Source organism: Dermacentor albipictus, chromosome 1, assembly GCF_038994185.2.
Source record: "Dermacentor albipictus isolate Rhodes 1998 colony chromosome 1, USDA_Dalb.pri_finalv2, whole genome shotgun sequence".
Taxonomy (NCBI): Eukaryota; Metazoa; Arthropoda; class Arachnida; order Ixodida; family Ixodidae; genus Dermacentor; species Dermacentor albipictus.
The window spans coordinates 475,455,448-475,468,516 of record NC_091821.1 but is presented as its reverse complement, the minus strand read 5'-3'; the positions used below and the strand labels follow the sequence as shown (position 1 = coordinate 475,468,516).

Here is a 13,069-nt window from a genome sequence, read left to right as displayed (position 1 = left end):
TTTATATATATATATATATATATATATATATATATATATATATATATATATATATATATATATATATATATATATATATATATATATATATATATATATATATATATATATATATATCATTTTAACGCAACTGAACTAGAATACAAGCAAACGCATTGCAGCATTCGCATTGTCGGTACCATGCTTTTGCGCAGCGGCCGATCGCCCGAGAACTGCTCGACCCACGCTTAGCAAACCAGTTTTGTCCTCGTCATGGTCGCTGAAGCTTGTCGCATTGCGAAGATCTTCGCTGACGTTCGCTTAGAAAACTAACAAAGTAACACTTCGCCGTAGCACCAGGCCGATGAAAGAGCGTGCGTGTGACTGCATAGCAAAGACCTGCTCGCAGACGCAGTTGGGGACGGGACCTTACATTTCTCCTAGGTCAACCAGTCGCCATCTCAGAAACTCGTGATATCAGGCTTGTAGAAGCTTGATGTGGGTGAGTTGGTTTTGCATACTTGAAGAAATGAGCGCTACGAAGACGCGGACTAAAGGAGGAACATGTACGACGGACAAGGCGCTACCGTCGCCTTGTCCGTGGTACATGTTCTTCCTTTAGTCCGCGTCTTTGTAGCGCTCATTTCTTCAAGTATACAATCAGGCTTGTCTCTGGTGGCTTCAGAACGCATAGAAAAATTATAGGAAACATGATGCGCAGACAATGGTAGCTTGCCTGGTGTGCATATCAGGGTGGTATTTGATCATGATACATCAAAACAGCCCTAGTGAAGGGGCCTTACACGATGCCTTCCAAAGCGAAGCTCGAAGGGCGATTCTGGCGGTATTTTGTAAATATGGTGCGTTCTCATATAATGCATGTTTAATATGTATAAGGTATTCTAATGACACTTCAAACCGCGGTGCACATCATGCGAGCGCTCGTCCCTAGTCAGAGATCGGCTCCGTGATTGCTAGCCAATTACGCAGTGCTAATTACCTCGAACCAAAGTTTTGCTTGCACCAATGTGTCCGTGAAGGCGAGCGGCATCGACCGATACCAGCTGACCCCAGAGGTGCGTTTTTCTTTGCCACATATCGTGACCGCTTCTACTGCCGCTGTTCGGAGGATTGCTAGGCTTAGGCGTGTTCCGCGGACACTAGGCCCAGCAACACCGTCGCACCGACTGCGGCCTGCCGTACATCCCGGCGGCTGCCGCTCGTCAGCTCCGAGATGGAGGTGCCCTCTGAAACAAGAATGATCGTGGACAATCACATGTGCGTTCAAGTTGGGGGAACAGAGATACCACCCGAGGAATACCACAGCGACGCCGGATGGACGCTCGCGGGGGAACGCATGTCGAGGCTGCGCCAGCGGACCCCCGCCAGCGGCAAGCCCGATGGACCCGGTGGGAGTCAAACAACCACGAGGTCAAAATTCTACAAGAACGCCAGAGCCTCGGCCATCAAGGCAGCCCGCATGCCAGCCATGCCACTAGAAGAAACCAAGATAGTTGTCAGACCCAGAGGGGGACTGGACATCGTCAAGACCGGCACCACCACCGTCGCTGCGGCCATACTCGCTGCGGCCAAGATCACGAGCCAGGAAAGCGCCGCGGACACCATCTGCCCCAACACACCACAGAACATCATGGTCGTAAGTACACCGAACGAAAACAACGCGGCAAGGTACGCTATAATCCAGGAAATATCTATTCAAGGCAAACTCTACGAGGTCAGCGCATATCGCACGGCACCTCACGACACCGTGAAGGGCGTCATCAGAGGCATCCCCATCGACGCGAGTGCCGAAGAGCTAGATAGAAACATCGTCGACGACAGGAACCCGCTATCAGCGGCCGCAAAAAGGATTGGGAGCACGACCACTGTGATTGTGGTGTTCCAGGTACCCAAGGTACCGAACTTCGTCCGATACGGAGTCACCCTGATACCGTGCCGCATCTACAAGAAACAGATCGACGTCTGCCAGCAGTGCGGCCGAGTGGGACACCGCAAGGACGTGTGCCCGACCCCCACAATCAAGGCGTGCCTGGCCTGCGGACTCGAGAACCCTACAGAAGACCATCGCTGTACCCCAAAATGGAAGTTGTGCGGAGACGAACACCCGACCGGAGACCGAACGTGCAAGGTGAAATACGAGATCCCTTACGTTGTGCGCAAGCGACAATGGGAGCGCCGACAGGCCGGACGCCAGCTGCTGTCGGAGAGCGATTTCCCGCCACTCGACAAGCCGCCAGCTGCGCGAAAGTCAAGGACCCCTTCGGAAAACCGCGCGCCCAAACCCAGAGACAGCAGTTGCTGCAAGAGAAACCTCAGCAGGAAAACGTCACCATCACGCGAGCGAGTGAGCTGGGTTGACGCAGCGAAAGGAAACAACATAAGGAACGCGCAGAAAATCATTGAAACCACGAAGAAAGAAGATATGAATAAGGTCCGGGAGCCAAATGAGCTCCTAAGACGAGAAAACGCGGCGTTGCGAGCGACCATCAACAACCTCACGAAAGAGATCGCCGAGATCCGTCAGTTGCTGCTATGCAACAACGAGCCTCTACAGAGACCCACGCCAAGCACAAGCAAGACCGAGGAAACGACAACGAACATCCAGGAGAAAGCCATAGAGGAACCGGCACCGAAGAAGCGAGCGATCGATGCCACGCGCACGCAAACAGAAAACGATCGCATCGACAGCCTCGAAGCAAAATTCGAAGCGACATTCAGCAAACTCGAACAGCTAATCACGACAAACATCGCAGCCGTGACAGCACTGAAACAAACAATGGAGACCTACCAAGCCGAGAACACGAACAGATTCGCATACATCGAAAGGACCCTACAGCCGATGGTAAGCCACCCGACGTTTCCGCCCCTTTTCGCGCAACATCCACCTAACCAGGGAGCCCCGTACACGCCAACGCAATCACGGCCGCCAACGCAACACCAGCAGCAGCAAGTGTAACGGCATGGGAGTGGAACTGTCGGGGCTTCGCAAGGAAGAAGGCAGTCATCCAACAGCACATCGTACATGCCGCGCGCAAACCAGACGTTATACTACTACAAGAAACACTAACCGACGCACCGTCCCTCCCCGGCTACAGAGTGCACAAGGGACCGCCCGACGGCAGGGGGCTGTGCACCCTGGTGAGGAAGGGACTCACGTTCGTCGAACACGAGCTGCACAGCAATATCACGATCGAGCACACACTCACCGAAATCATCCCGGGCAAGAAGAGAAAAGGAAGCATATTTCTGCTCAACGTCTACAGCAGCCCATCGAAGAGAAAACAGAGATTCAAGACATTACTGCACAGAGCCAGCACCGCAGTGGGCCGCAACACGTTGATCGCGTGCGGAGACTTCAACGCGATGAACCCTGCCTGGGGCTACAACAAGTAAACAGCAAAAGGTCGCGACCTGTACCAAGACGCCGCGGAACTCGACTTCACCCTCATCACGGACCCGACACATCCGACGAAAATCGGTAACTCTGGGTCCAGGGACACCACTCCGGACCTCACGTTCGTCAAGAACGACATCCGGGGCGCGATCACCTGTTGAAACACAGGGACCGACCTAGGTAGCGACCACACCATCGTTGAAATCGGCATACCAGAACACAACGACACCAGCATCAAAACACACAGATGGATAGACTGGGATGCATTTCGAGACGCCAGAAGCCAGAAGAACGACGGTGACGACGTGATGAAACACATCGACTCGTGGACGGCCGAAATCACCGAGAGCGTACGCGACGCGACTAAAGAGATTGAAATGGGCGCAGAGATCGACAAAGTAGACAGCCGGCTTGCGCATCTCATCGAAGCCAAACAGTCGATACTCAATCGCTGGAAGAAACAATGTCTTAACCGCAGACTGAGAAAAAGGGTGGCGGAGCTGAACCGAGCGATCGAGGATCACTGCCACGCTCTCTGCACGCAACAGTGGAACGAGGTCTGCAACGCGGCAGACGCGCAGATGCACAGTGGGAAGACGTGGAACCTGCTTCGGCACCTGCTCGACGAAACCAAGACCAAGTCACACCAAAGGGACAGACTCGCCAGGCTCATACATCAGGCGGTCTCAGCACACGGCGTCGACGAAGTTACCAGGCGCATTAACGACAAATACCTGCCGACTACACCTAGCGAACAGCACGCGCCGTACAGCGGCCTGCCTAACACGAAGCTCGATCGTGACATCGACGTCGAGGAGGTACGCATGGCCCTGCACGACCTCAACAGCCGGTCGGCAGCCGGCCCGGACCTCGTCACAAACAAGGGTCTCAAGAACCTCGATGACGGCTCGATTGAAAAGCTCGCAAAATACTACAAGTGCTGGAGAGCGGGCGCGCTGCCAAAGCTATGGAAGACAGCCAAGACCATCCTGATCTCCAAGCCGGGGAAGCCGCCGGACACGGGTAACCTCCGGCCCATCTCGCTCACGTCCTGCGTGGGCAAGGTGCTGGAGCACGTCCTGCTCAACAGGTGGCAAGACTACATGGAACGAGAAGGACTGTACCCGGCCACTTTGATCGGCTTCAGACAGCACCTCAGCATGCAGGACGCAATGCTGCAGCTCAAATACCAAATCATTGATAATGGCGGCAGCACCCGCGACAACAAAGCAATCCTAGGGCTCGTCCTGCAGAGTGCCTTTGATAAGGTGAAACACTCGGCGATTCTGTCCCAAGTCTCCAAGCTCAGCATGGGCGAAAGATCCTACAACTATATCAAGGACTTCCTCACGGACAGGACCGTCGAGCTATACGAGCAGGCGACCTACAGACTCAAGAGAAGAAGCTCGGGAGCACCGGCACACCGAAGGCATTGGTCATTTCGCCGATGCTGTTCAACCTGGTAATGATCGGAGTGGCCGAGAAGCTCGGGCACATCGAAGACGTCAGGCACACCATCTACGTGGACCATATCGCGCTATGGGTGACCGGTGGCAGCGACGCCCACATCGAGGGTGCGCTGCAAGCCGCCATCGATGCAATAGAAGACCAGCTGGAAGGCACCGGACTGAGATATTCGCTGAGCAAATCGGAGCTTCTCATACTCCCACCTACTAAAAACAGCAGAGGTAAGACCAGACAACGCGAAAATGAAAAAATCAGAATCGTCACCAAATCCGGCAATGTGATCCCCGAGGTCGGCAAAATTAGGTTCCTAGGTATGGCCATCGAAAAGCACGGAAGAAACGGCGAAACTATCACCCGTCTCAGGGCAAAAGCAGCCAACGCGACTCTACTCCTAAAACGAGTCACTTCCCGAAAGGCTGGCATGAGAGAGGAGAACCTACTCACGCTCGTCCAATCCTTCATCATCAGCCACGTCGCGTACGTTGCAGCCTACCACAGATGGCTGCAACACGAACGCAACAAAATCAACGTGCTCATCAGAAGAGCGTACAAGACGGCGCTGGGTCTGTTCAAGTCCACGAGCACGAACCGCTTGTTACAACTCGGATTACACAATATGCTCGAAGAAATAGCCGAAGCGCAACGGACTTCTCAACTGGAGCGGCTGTCCATGACCAAAACCGGGAGGAAGATACTTGACGATCTGGGAATTAGATGCTCGAACGAGGTGGAGATGAAGCTCGCCGTCCCCGAAGAGGTCCGACACCAGACGAGAATCGACCCCATACTGAAGAACATGAATCCCGAGTTCAACAAGGGAAGAAGAGCGGCGAGGGCCAAGGCTCTCATTGACCTGCATGCCAACGACAAACACGCGCGGTACGTGGACGCGGCCGAATACCAACGGAACGCCTTCGCAGCGGTCGCCATAGAGGGGTCAACCGGCGCCACGAGGACGGCAGCGAGCGTGAGAAGCGCCGGAGCGGAACAAGCGGAGGAGGTAGCCATCGCCCTGGCCATCGCCGACGCAGACTGCCACACGGTGCTGAGCGACTCAAGACAGGCGGTGCGAAACTTCGCCAAAGGCCAAATCTGCAGGGAAGCTGAGCGCGTACTGCGAGTGGTCAAACTAAAAGAACGAAAAGTACGACTCAAGTGGTTCCCAGCGCACGCGGGCGACGCATCGGGATGCAATGAGAACCATAATGAGACGGCACACGCAGCGGCGCGAGCGCTAACCAACCGCGCCCCGGCGACAGACCATCCGCCGTGGTTCGGAACCAAGGACCGCATGACAGATTACAGTGAAATCACGAAGGCCTACCGCCTGGCTCGCGGGACTCTCCCACCCCCGCACCCGAGACTGAGCCGAGCGGAGGCGGTAGTACTGAGACAGCTCCAGACCGGATCGCTACCGAGCCCGAGACTGATGAATCGTATGTACCCCGAGACATATCCGACAGATATGTGCAAAGTCTGCCGGAGGGAGACTGCAAACTACACGCACATCTAGCGGGACTGCGTCAAATATCCAGAAGCTTCAAAATCAAGAACACTCCCACCGCTGCTCGAGGCAGCCGCGAAGAGCTACGACCGAGACGATCAGCTCTGGGCCGTCCAGCAGGTCCTCGAGGCGCTCGAAAGGCACGGACCCAGTGAGCCGGCAACGGCGAGCGGAGACCCGCGCCGAGTAACGGCGACTTCGAGGATGACGTATTCCCTCGTCTGGGCGCGCGCGCGCCCAACTGCAGGCATAAATAAAGTTGTCTCCAATCCAATCCAATCCCCATACGGATGCAAAAAGTAATTTCATAGTGACTGGGTTTCTCTTCTTTTCGCATGTAGCTATCTTGATGAGCTTCCTTTGCTCGCTATTGGCATAGACAATCTGGCGGCACTGTCTGAAAGAAGCTCACCGTATTGGAGGAAACACTTTGGTTATATTCGTTTTGACACATAGGCATATTTGTTTCTTTGCTAAGGAAACACAGTTGGGCTCCTTGAGAAAGCACAGATTTCTTGCCTTTATTCTATATCTTTCCATATTCCGCAACTACGTGTCGTACTTCAAGCTCCATATTCAATTTGTTTTGCAGCTACTGCAGATGACAGTCGCATTTTGAGTAAACACAACGGTCGAAGGAAACTTCGATATCAACCCTTTACGACGAGAATGCGCGATGTTAAGAAAACACTAATAAGAAAAAGACTGTCCAACAGAACTCGTGCGAAGACCCTTAGAAATAAGAGCTCATATTCATTTTTTTATCAGGCCGGATGGCCTGTACCAAATCGAATCCCCGTGCGCATTTCAGTGGGGACACGTATTTGGCCGCTGTTGGGGAAAAGTTTAATCTATCACTGCGTATTTTGCTTAACATTACATTTCAATTTTTTCTCATTGCCCAGTAAGCAAAACTGTTTTGCACAGCTAGGGCGGTGCAAAAGCGATATGATTCCACCATGAGTATATAAATATGAACTAAAGAAAGGAATTCACTAATCATTTTTCGAGCTACACATCACATGGAATAACTTGTAATCATTGATGACCATGTGGCATCAACGTCTACGTATATAAGTGGAGCATGGTTAAAAGGGTAAACAGAAACCCGGGGCACTTCGCCGACCAAATAAAGATTTAAAAGAAAAGAAGACGTTTCGGCTCCCACACGGGAGCCTTGTTCACTGGTGAAATTTTACCAGTGAACAAGGCTCCCGTGTGGGAGCCGAAACGTCTTCTTTTCTTTTAAATCTTTATTTGGTCGGCGAAGTGCCCCGGGTTTCTGTTTACCCTTTTAACCATGTTTCATCCCGACCAGACGGGCTTCCGTCAAACTCTGAACTTCATAAGTGGAGCATTTTGCAAACCGCTATTGAGTTATATTTACTATTATTCTTATTATGTGCCACATGGGTCCGCTCATCAGAAAGTACCAGTGCAACTGCGATTAATTGGTGTTGGGAAGATTGTTACGTTATGATTAAAGAAAGGGGAAGGCGGGGGTAAAGTGGGGGAGGGGCTATTTACTTCGCTTTATCCATCCAGAGCTTTATTTTTCTGCCGCCGGCGTCTAATGTAGCCGCAGAGCTCAGTCTTTTCTTGATAAATTGTGGGGCGTTTCTCTGTGTCAAAGTTACAGAGCTAGAAGCAAAACTGAAAAACAAAATGGCCACACGATGTCAGATTTGGTGCGAATATTTGAGTATACAGGGGATTTCTGCAAACTTCTGGCAAGCTATAAAATAATTAAGTGTGCGGCGAGAATGCAACATACCTGGCGCTGTTCACTGCCCTCTTGAGCAGCCCAATTCGTTTCTACCTCGGGCTTAAGTAAATATTTAGCAACAGTTACAACCCAACATTTAAAGTATTGCTTTTGTCATAAAATCTTCAGTGGAGATGGTATAGAGAGCATACAGAAATATCGAAATAATTTCCTTCTGTGAATACAGTTGTATAATTTTTTACCTATCTTCAAGTATGATATGAATTAGTTGCGATGAGCGACATGAATGCCCTGAGGCATACTGCCCGCAAATTATTGATGCGGCATGCGGGCCCTTTGGGCAGAAATAGCCGGTTTGTTGAAGCATCGTGAAGCAAATGAAGCCTCGAGGAATACGATAAATATAGTTCATGCTAATTCTTCAATACTGTCAGAGTTTTTGGCATGGGTCGAATGCGTAAAAGACGAGGAAGTTGCGGTAACGTGTGGCGATGCATTGGAAAGAGGTGTGGCCACCACCTATATTTTTGCTTGGGACCTATTAGATCGTTTGGTCTGCATGCAGGATCGACCATTCGTTGGCAGCATGTTTGAGTGCCCTAATCTCGCTGAGCACGAGTGTCTATCCACGTGGTAACACTTTTAAGCACGAAGCACGAATAAATTGAAACTATACTGAAGCCAACGTCAAGGAAAATAGTTCTTTGGGTATTTCTGAAAAGAGAGGAGGAGGGGAGGTGTTGCTTGCTGGAGGCGAGCTTAGCCTTGCAAGTGCTGATGGCAATTGCTCCTCCTGGATGCTCTCTATCAACCGCAATACGATCCGAAACACTCAGCACTACAACACCAGGTATCATAAACACGTTGACATAGAACGGACTACGTTGTCCGTTTACCGAACCATGATGACCCATACGGCTCATGATTCATTTCCCAACCCTGTATTAGCTCCCCGTACACTTCCCAATTTATATCATGGAGGAACTTCAGGAGGAACCGAAGTACCATTCTCCTAAGTATCCAGTGGTCTCACGGAAACAAGATATCACTTGCATTTAATTGTGGTGCCGCCTTGCGCTTGAGTTCATCTATTCATTTCGTACGTTATGCTTCAAATTCAGGGCACTTAAGTACGTAATGTTCAATGTCACCCTAGGCTTGACTAGTCACACGACGATGGTGGGCCAAGCACAGCCTTACACCGCCAAGCTGGAACTACATAGGGAGACTGCATAAGTTCTGTTATGTCATTCAATCGCACGAGATAATGCAGTGGAGACCACGATGAACGGAAGTGGCCTAAGTTGGCATTTTTCAAGTCTGTTTTTGCGTTCTGGGGAGCCTTCCTCGTTGCCTTGAATAGCAGCGCTTTGTGTGCCAGGCTACCAGCGGCCTCATTGCCGGTTACGCCGATATGAGAAAGCATTCACTGGAACAAGTTGGTAAATCTGACATCCTTGAAATACTTAACAGCATATAATGCACGCTGAATGCGCATGTCAAGCGGAAACAAGTGCAGCAATAGTTGCAGCCAGCCTTGCTATCTGGAAAGAGTAGTACAGGCTGAGGTTGATAGAAATCAATGGTCATAGGAGATTGTGTAATGTCACCTTACCACTCCGCATATTCACACCAAGCACCTTACACATGTACAAACCGTTTGTTGGCAGAACACCTCGACAGAATCTAGGACAAACATCTCCAGTTGTGCACCGACGTTGACTAAGTGAATGGAGCTAGCGCAGCGGAGTACGTTATAACTCTCAATGTCACATGGACTGCCAGGCTTGACCACACCGTGTCTTCTACGACATGTGAAAGTTTCGCCATCGCAACAACTCTGCGGAAACTGAATTCTGACTGTACAACTTCTTCACTGGAATATTCTGTTTAAGGCAATACATTACCAATTGTAAAATAATTGTTCTTAATTGAACTAAGCTCCTAGTAAGAAATGCTTTGACTTGCGCAAGAAGGCGATTACTAATACTAATTAGTTTTATTCTCGCAACGTACATCTCGCTTCTTTAAAGGCATACCACTAGTTAGGTGAAACGCCCTGTATCTCGCAGGAAAGTCAAAGTTCCGTAGAAGTCCTATGTTCTGTAATGGCGGCTTACAGGGCACTCTAAAGCCCTGTACATATCGAGGCGCCAAGTGATCAGTGGAAATGACGCTAGTTCCGTACAGGCTCCGTACAGCCTCGAGGTCGAGCACGTAACTTCCTGCCGAGTAAACATCAACATAGGCGATGTCATTTCAGTAATGGTTCATCGGCCAATGTACGACCATTTGTGCAAGATAATTTCGAATGACCTCAGCGCTCCATAGAGGTGCACTCTAAGGCATTCTGACAGAAAAAAAAGAAAGGTTGAATGCGCGTTTAGCAAATTCTATGCGTATTGTTTCCTGTTTCTTCTTTCTCAGAAAGTTAGGCGGTGCAAGTGCTCTGGTAGCACAAGTAACAGAAGAGCCAGCAGGTTCATTTCATCAGAATATATATATTTATTTACACTACAGAAAGAGGAGAAAATGCTAAAGACCGTGTCGCTTGACGAGGCTCTCGCTTCTTTTAGTGTTTGACATACAGGTACGTACCTTTTTCGTTTGATGAAATCATAAGTACACATACTTTGTGCACAGTATTCGTGACATGCTTTATCATGCTTGTTGTGCACAAAAATAAATCACATAACCTTGTACATGTGACAAACATGCAATGTAACACATAACAGTGCAGTCAATTGGATTACGCAAGGCTTTTTTTCAATTAAGGTTGCACTTCAAGGAGAATATTTACTTATAGGAAATGTCAAGATTTCGAAGGTGCATGAACCAAAGAATGATGAATGAGTTTATGCTGCCACGTCACTGGAAACGTCGATGTGAAAGCATTGCAAATACTAAGATTGCTGTTTTTCGCTGTTGCACGACAAGGATGACTAGTAAAAAAAAATAAGAAAATAACCTAATGCCCTATTGGACACAATCACATGGCGTCGTTCTCAGGTAAGCAAGATGTCACCAATGTATCTTAGTCATCAAGACACGTGAAACTAAATCGCTCAAAGTCCCAAACAAAGCATACATTTGCCAGATGACACTTTACACAACACACAACAATGCGCACACTTATTTGCAACACCACAGAAGGAGTGCACTTTGTTTGTTCCACGTATATTGCTTAGATAAGCACAACAGTAGTCGGTGAAGAAAAGTAAGAACATTTTCACTATAATGCCCCACTGTGCCGACGAACAGAATGACTGGTCTGTCGCTTTTTATCACCAATTTTGCCGGTGAGCTTCCTCGTTGTGTTTTGAGCGCGTAAAAAGGGTTGTTTGAGACAGACGTTGGAGAACGTAGAGGTCCATATAAGCAATACCCATTTATTATTTCCCGCGGAAGAAGCAAGTGGGCTAAAGAAATAATGTTACAAAGCCACGTGGCCACTTTCCTTAGTGTAGCACGTTTACTCTAGTATATTTCTTTTCCCTCATGCTAAACTCACAGGTAAAAAAAATAACGAGAAAGAAAGACAGTTCAAAAAATAACATAGCTTATAAATTCCTTTCAATTTATCTTACATAGTGAAATATATTTTGTGTTTTTACTTAAAACAGATTTGTCGCGATATCACGCCGTCAAATCCTGCAATTAACCATTCGGGATGCGTCGCTATATACGATCACCATAAACCGAACATAATTTTGAGTTGGCACCGATGTTTTCTCGCTTATAGAGGAAAACAGAGTGTCACTTGTAAACTTCCTAATTGTATTGTCATTGTCACAAGCTTTCCAACTATTTTCTCGAGTGATGTCGTCGTGCTCCTGTCGCTCATAAGAATTTGATGCAACTGGCCATTGAATGCAGAACCCATTTCGTCCTCCCGTTGGAAACTTTCGTGAGTGTATACCTTGTAAAGGAAAATTTTTAAATGTTTTTTTGTCTTATTGTCAATTACAAGATAGCTCGATATAGACAGGACGCAGAGCAGTACGAGACAGCACGAGCATTATAACTTGCAACCGAACAAAAAATAGAAAACCCGCGCTCTGTCAAACCATCACACACCGTACACAACGCATCTCTCACAGGTTTATTACATTTTTTTGTTATTGTCACATCGTATGGTTGCCTATATTGCAGCGATATCAGCAGATTTCTTTTCAGTTACACACACCGAGTGTGTAACTGAAAAAGCGGGTCCGAAGACTTCACAATAGTCGGATTTTGCAAATTTTGATGCATCAGTGTAAAATTCATCATAAATACACCTATCTAGCAAAGACAAAAAGTGTTGGGCAGTGGCTGCTTGTGGGTTCCTGCATTTGTCAATTTTCCGAATAGAGGTGTCGCATTGTATTTCTGCGTGTTTCCAGGCCCATTCTTTGATTTCAGCTTCTTCGACTAACGCCAAGGTTACCTGAAGCTCTTCAGACATCGCCATAACTGTTAGAAAGAAAGGTTTTTTTAATTTACGGGCCGTGATCGAAAAAAAGCTGGGATGATGTATCATCCATTTTTTCGCATGCACGGATGTTCACGGAAAGAAGACATGTTTAGCGGATATACAAGACTGCTAAACACGCAATGGTATTTGAGCGGCCATTGACGCGACTGAGTGTCAAGGCTTGCTATCGTGCTTGTGCGGAAGGCTCCTGTATAGAACTCTATGCCAAGATTATAGACAGAGTCGAGCATGTTTAGGGCACTTTTAGACGCTGATTGGTATACAACACATCGTATTCTAAACGGCTTATTACAGAACTATTGAACAGAATTGACACATTTTACAATTATACGGTTTACGTGCCAAAACCACGATCTGATTATCAGGCATGCCGTAGTGGGGCACTCCAGAAATTTGAACCACGTGGTGTTCTTTAACGTGCACCTTTATCTAACCACACGGCTGTTTTCGCATTTCGTCCGCATCGATATGCGGCCGCCGTGATCCGCCGGGATTCGAAAG

The 13,069-nt window shown here is 48.6% G+C and overlaps 1 protein-coding gene across 1 annotated transcript; it reads left to right on the top strand.

Annotated features, from left to right (window-relative positions):
* The first annotated feature begins 1,255 nt into the window (after positions 1–1,255).
* Positions 1,256–2,956, top strand: LOC139054512 (uncharacterized). Its single transcript, XM_070531590.1, has one exon. It carries the CDS (start codon positions 1,256–1,258, stop codon positions 2,954–2,956), a length of 1,701 nt encoding a protein of 566 aa, XP_070387691.1.
* The last annotated feature ends 10,113 nt before the right edge of the window (positions 2,957–13,069 follow it).

What these genes read in the sequence shown, in the direction of transcription:
- LOC139054512 (XM_070531590.1), top strand. Translation starts at nt 1,256, where the DNA reads ATGTGCGTTCAAGTTGGGGGAACAGAGATACCACCCGAGGAATACCAC.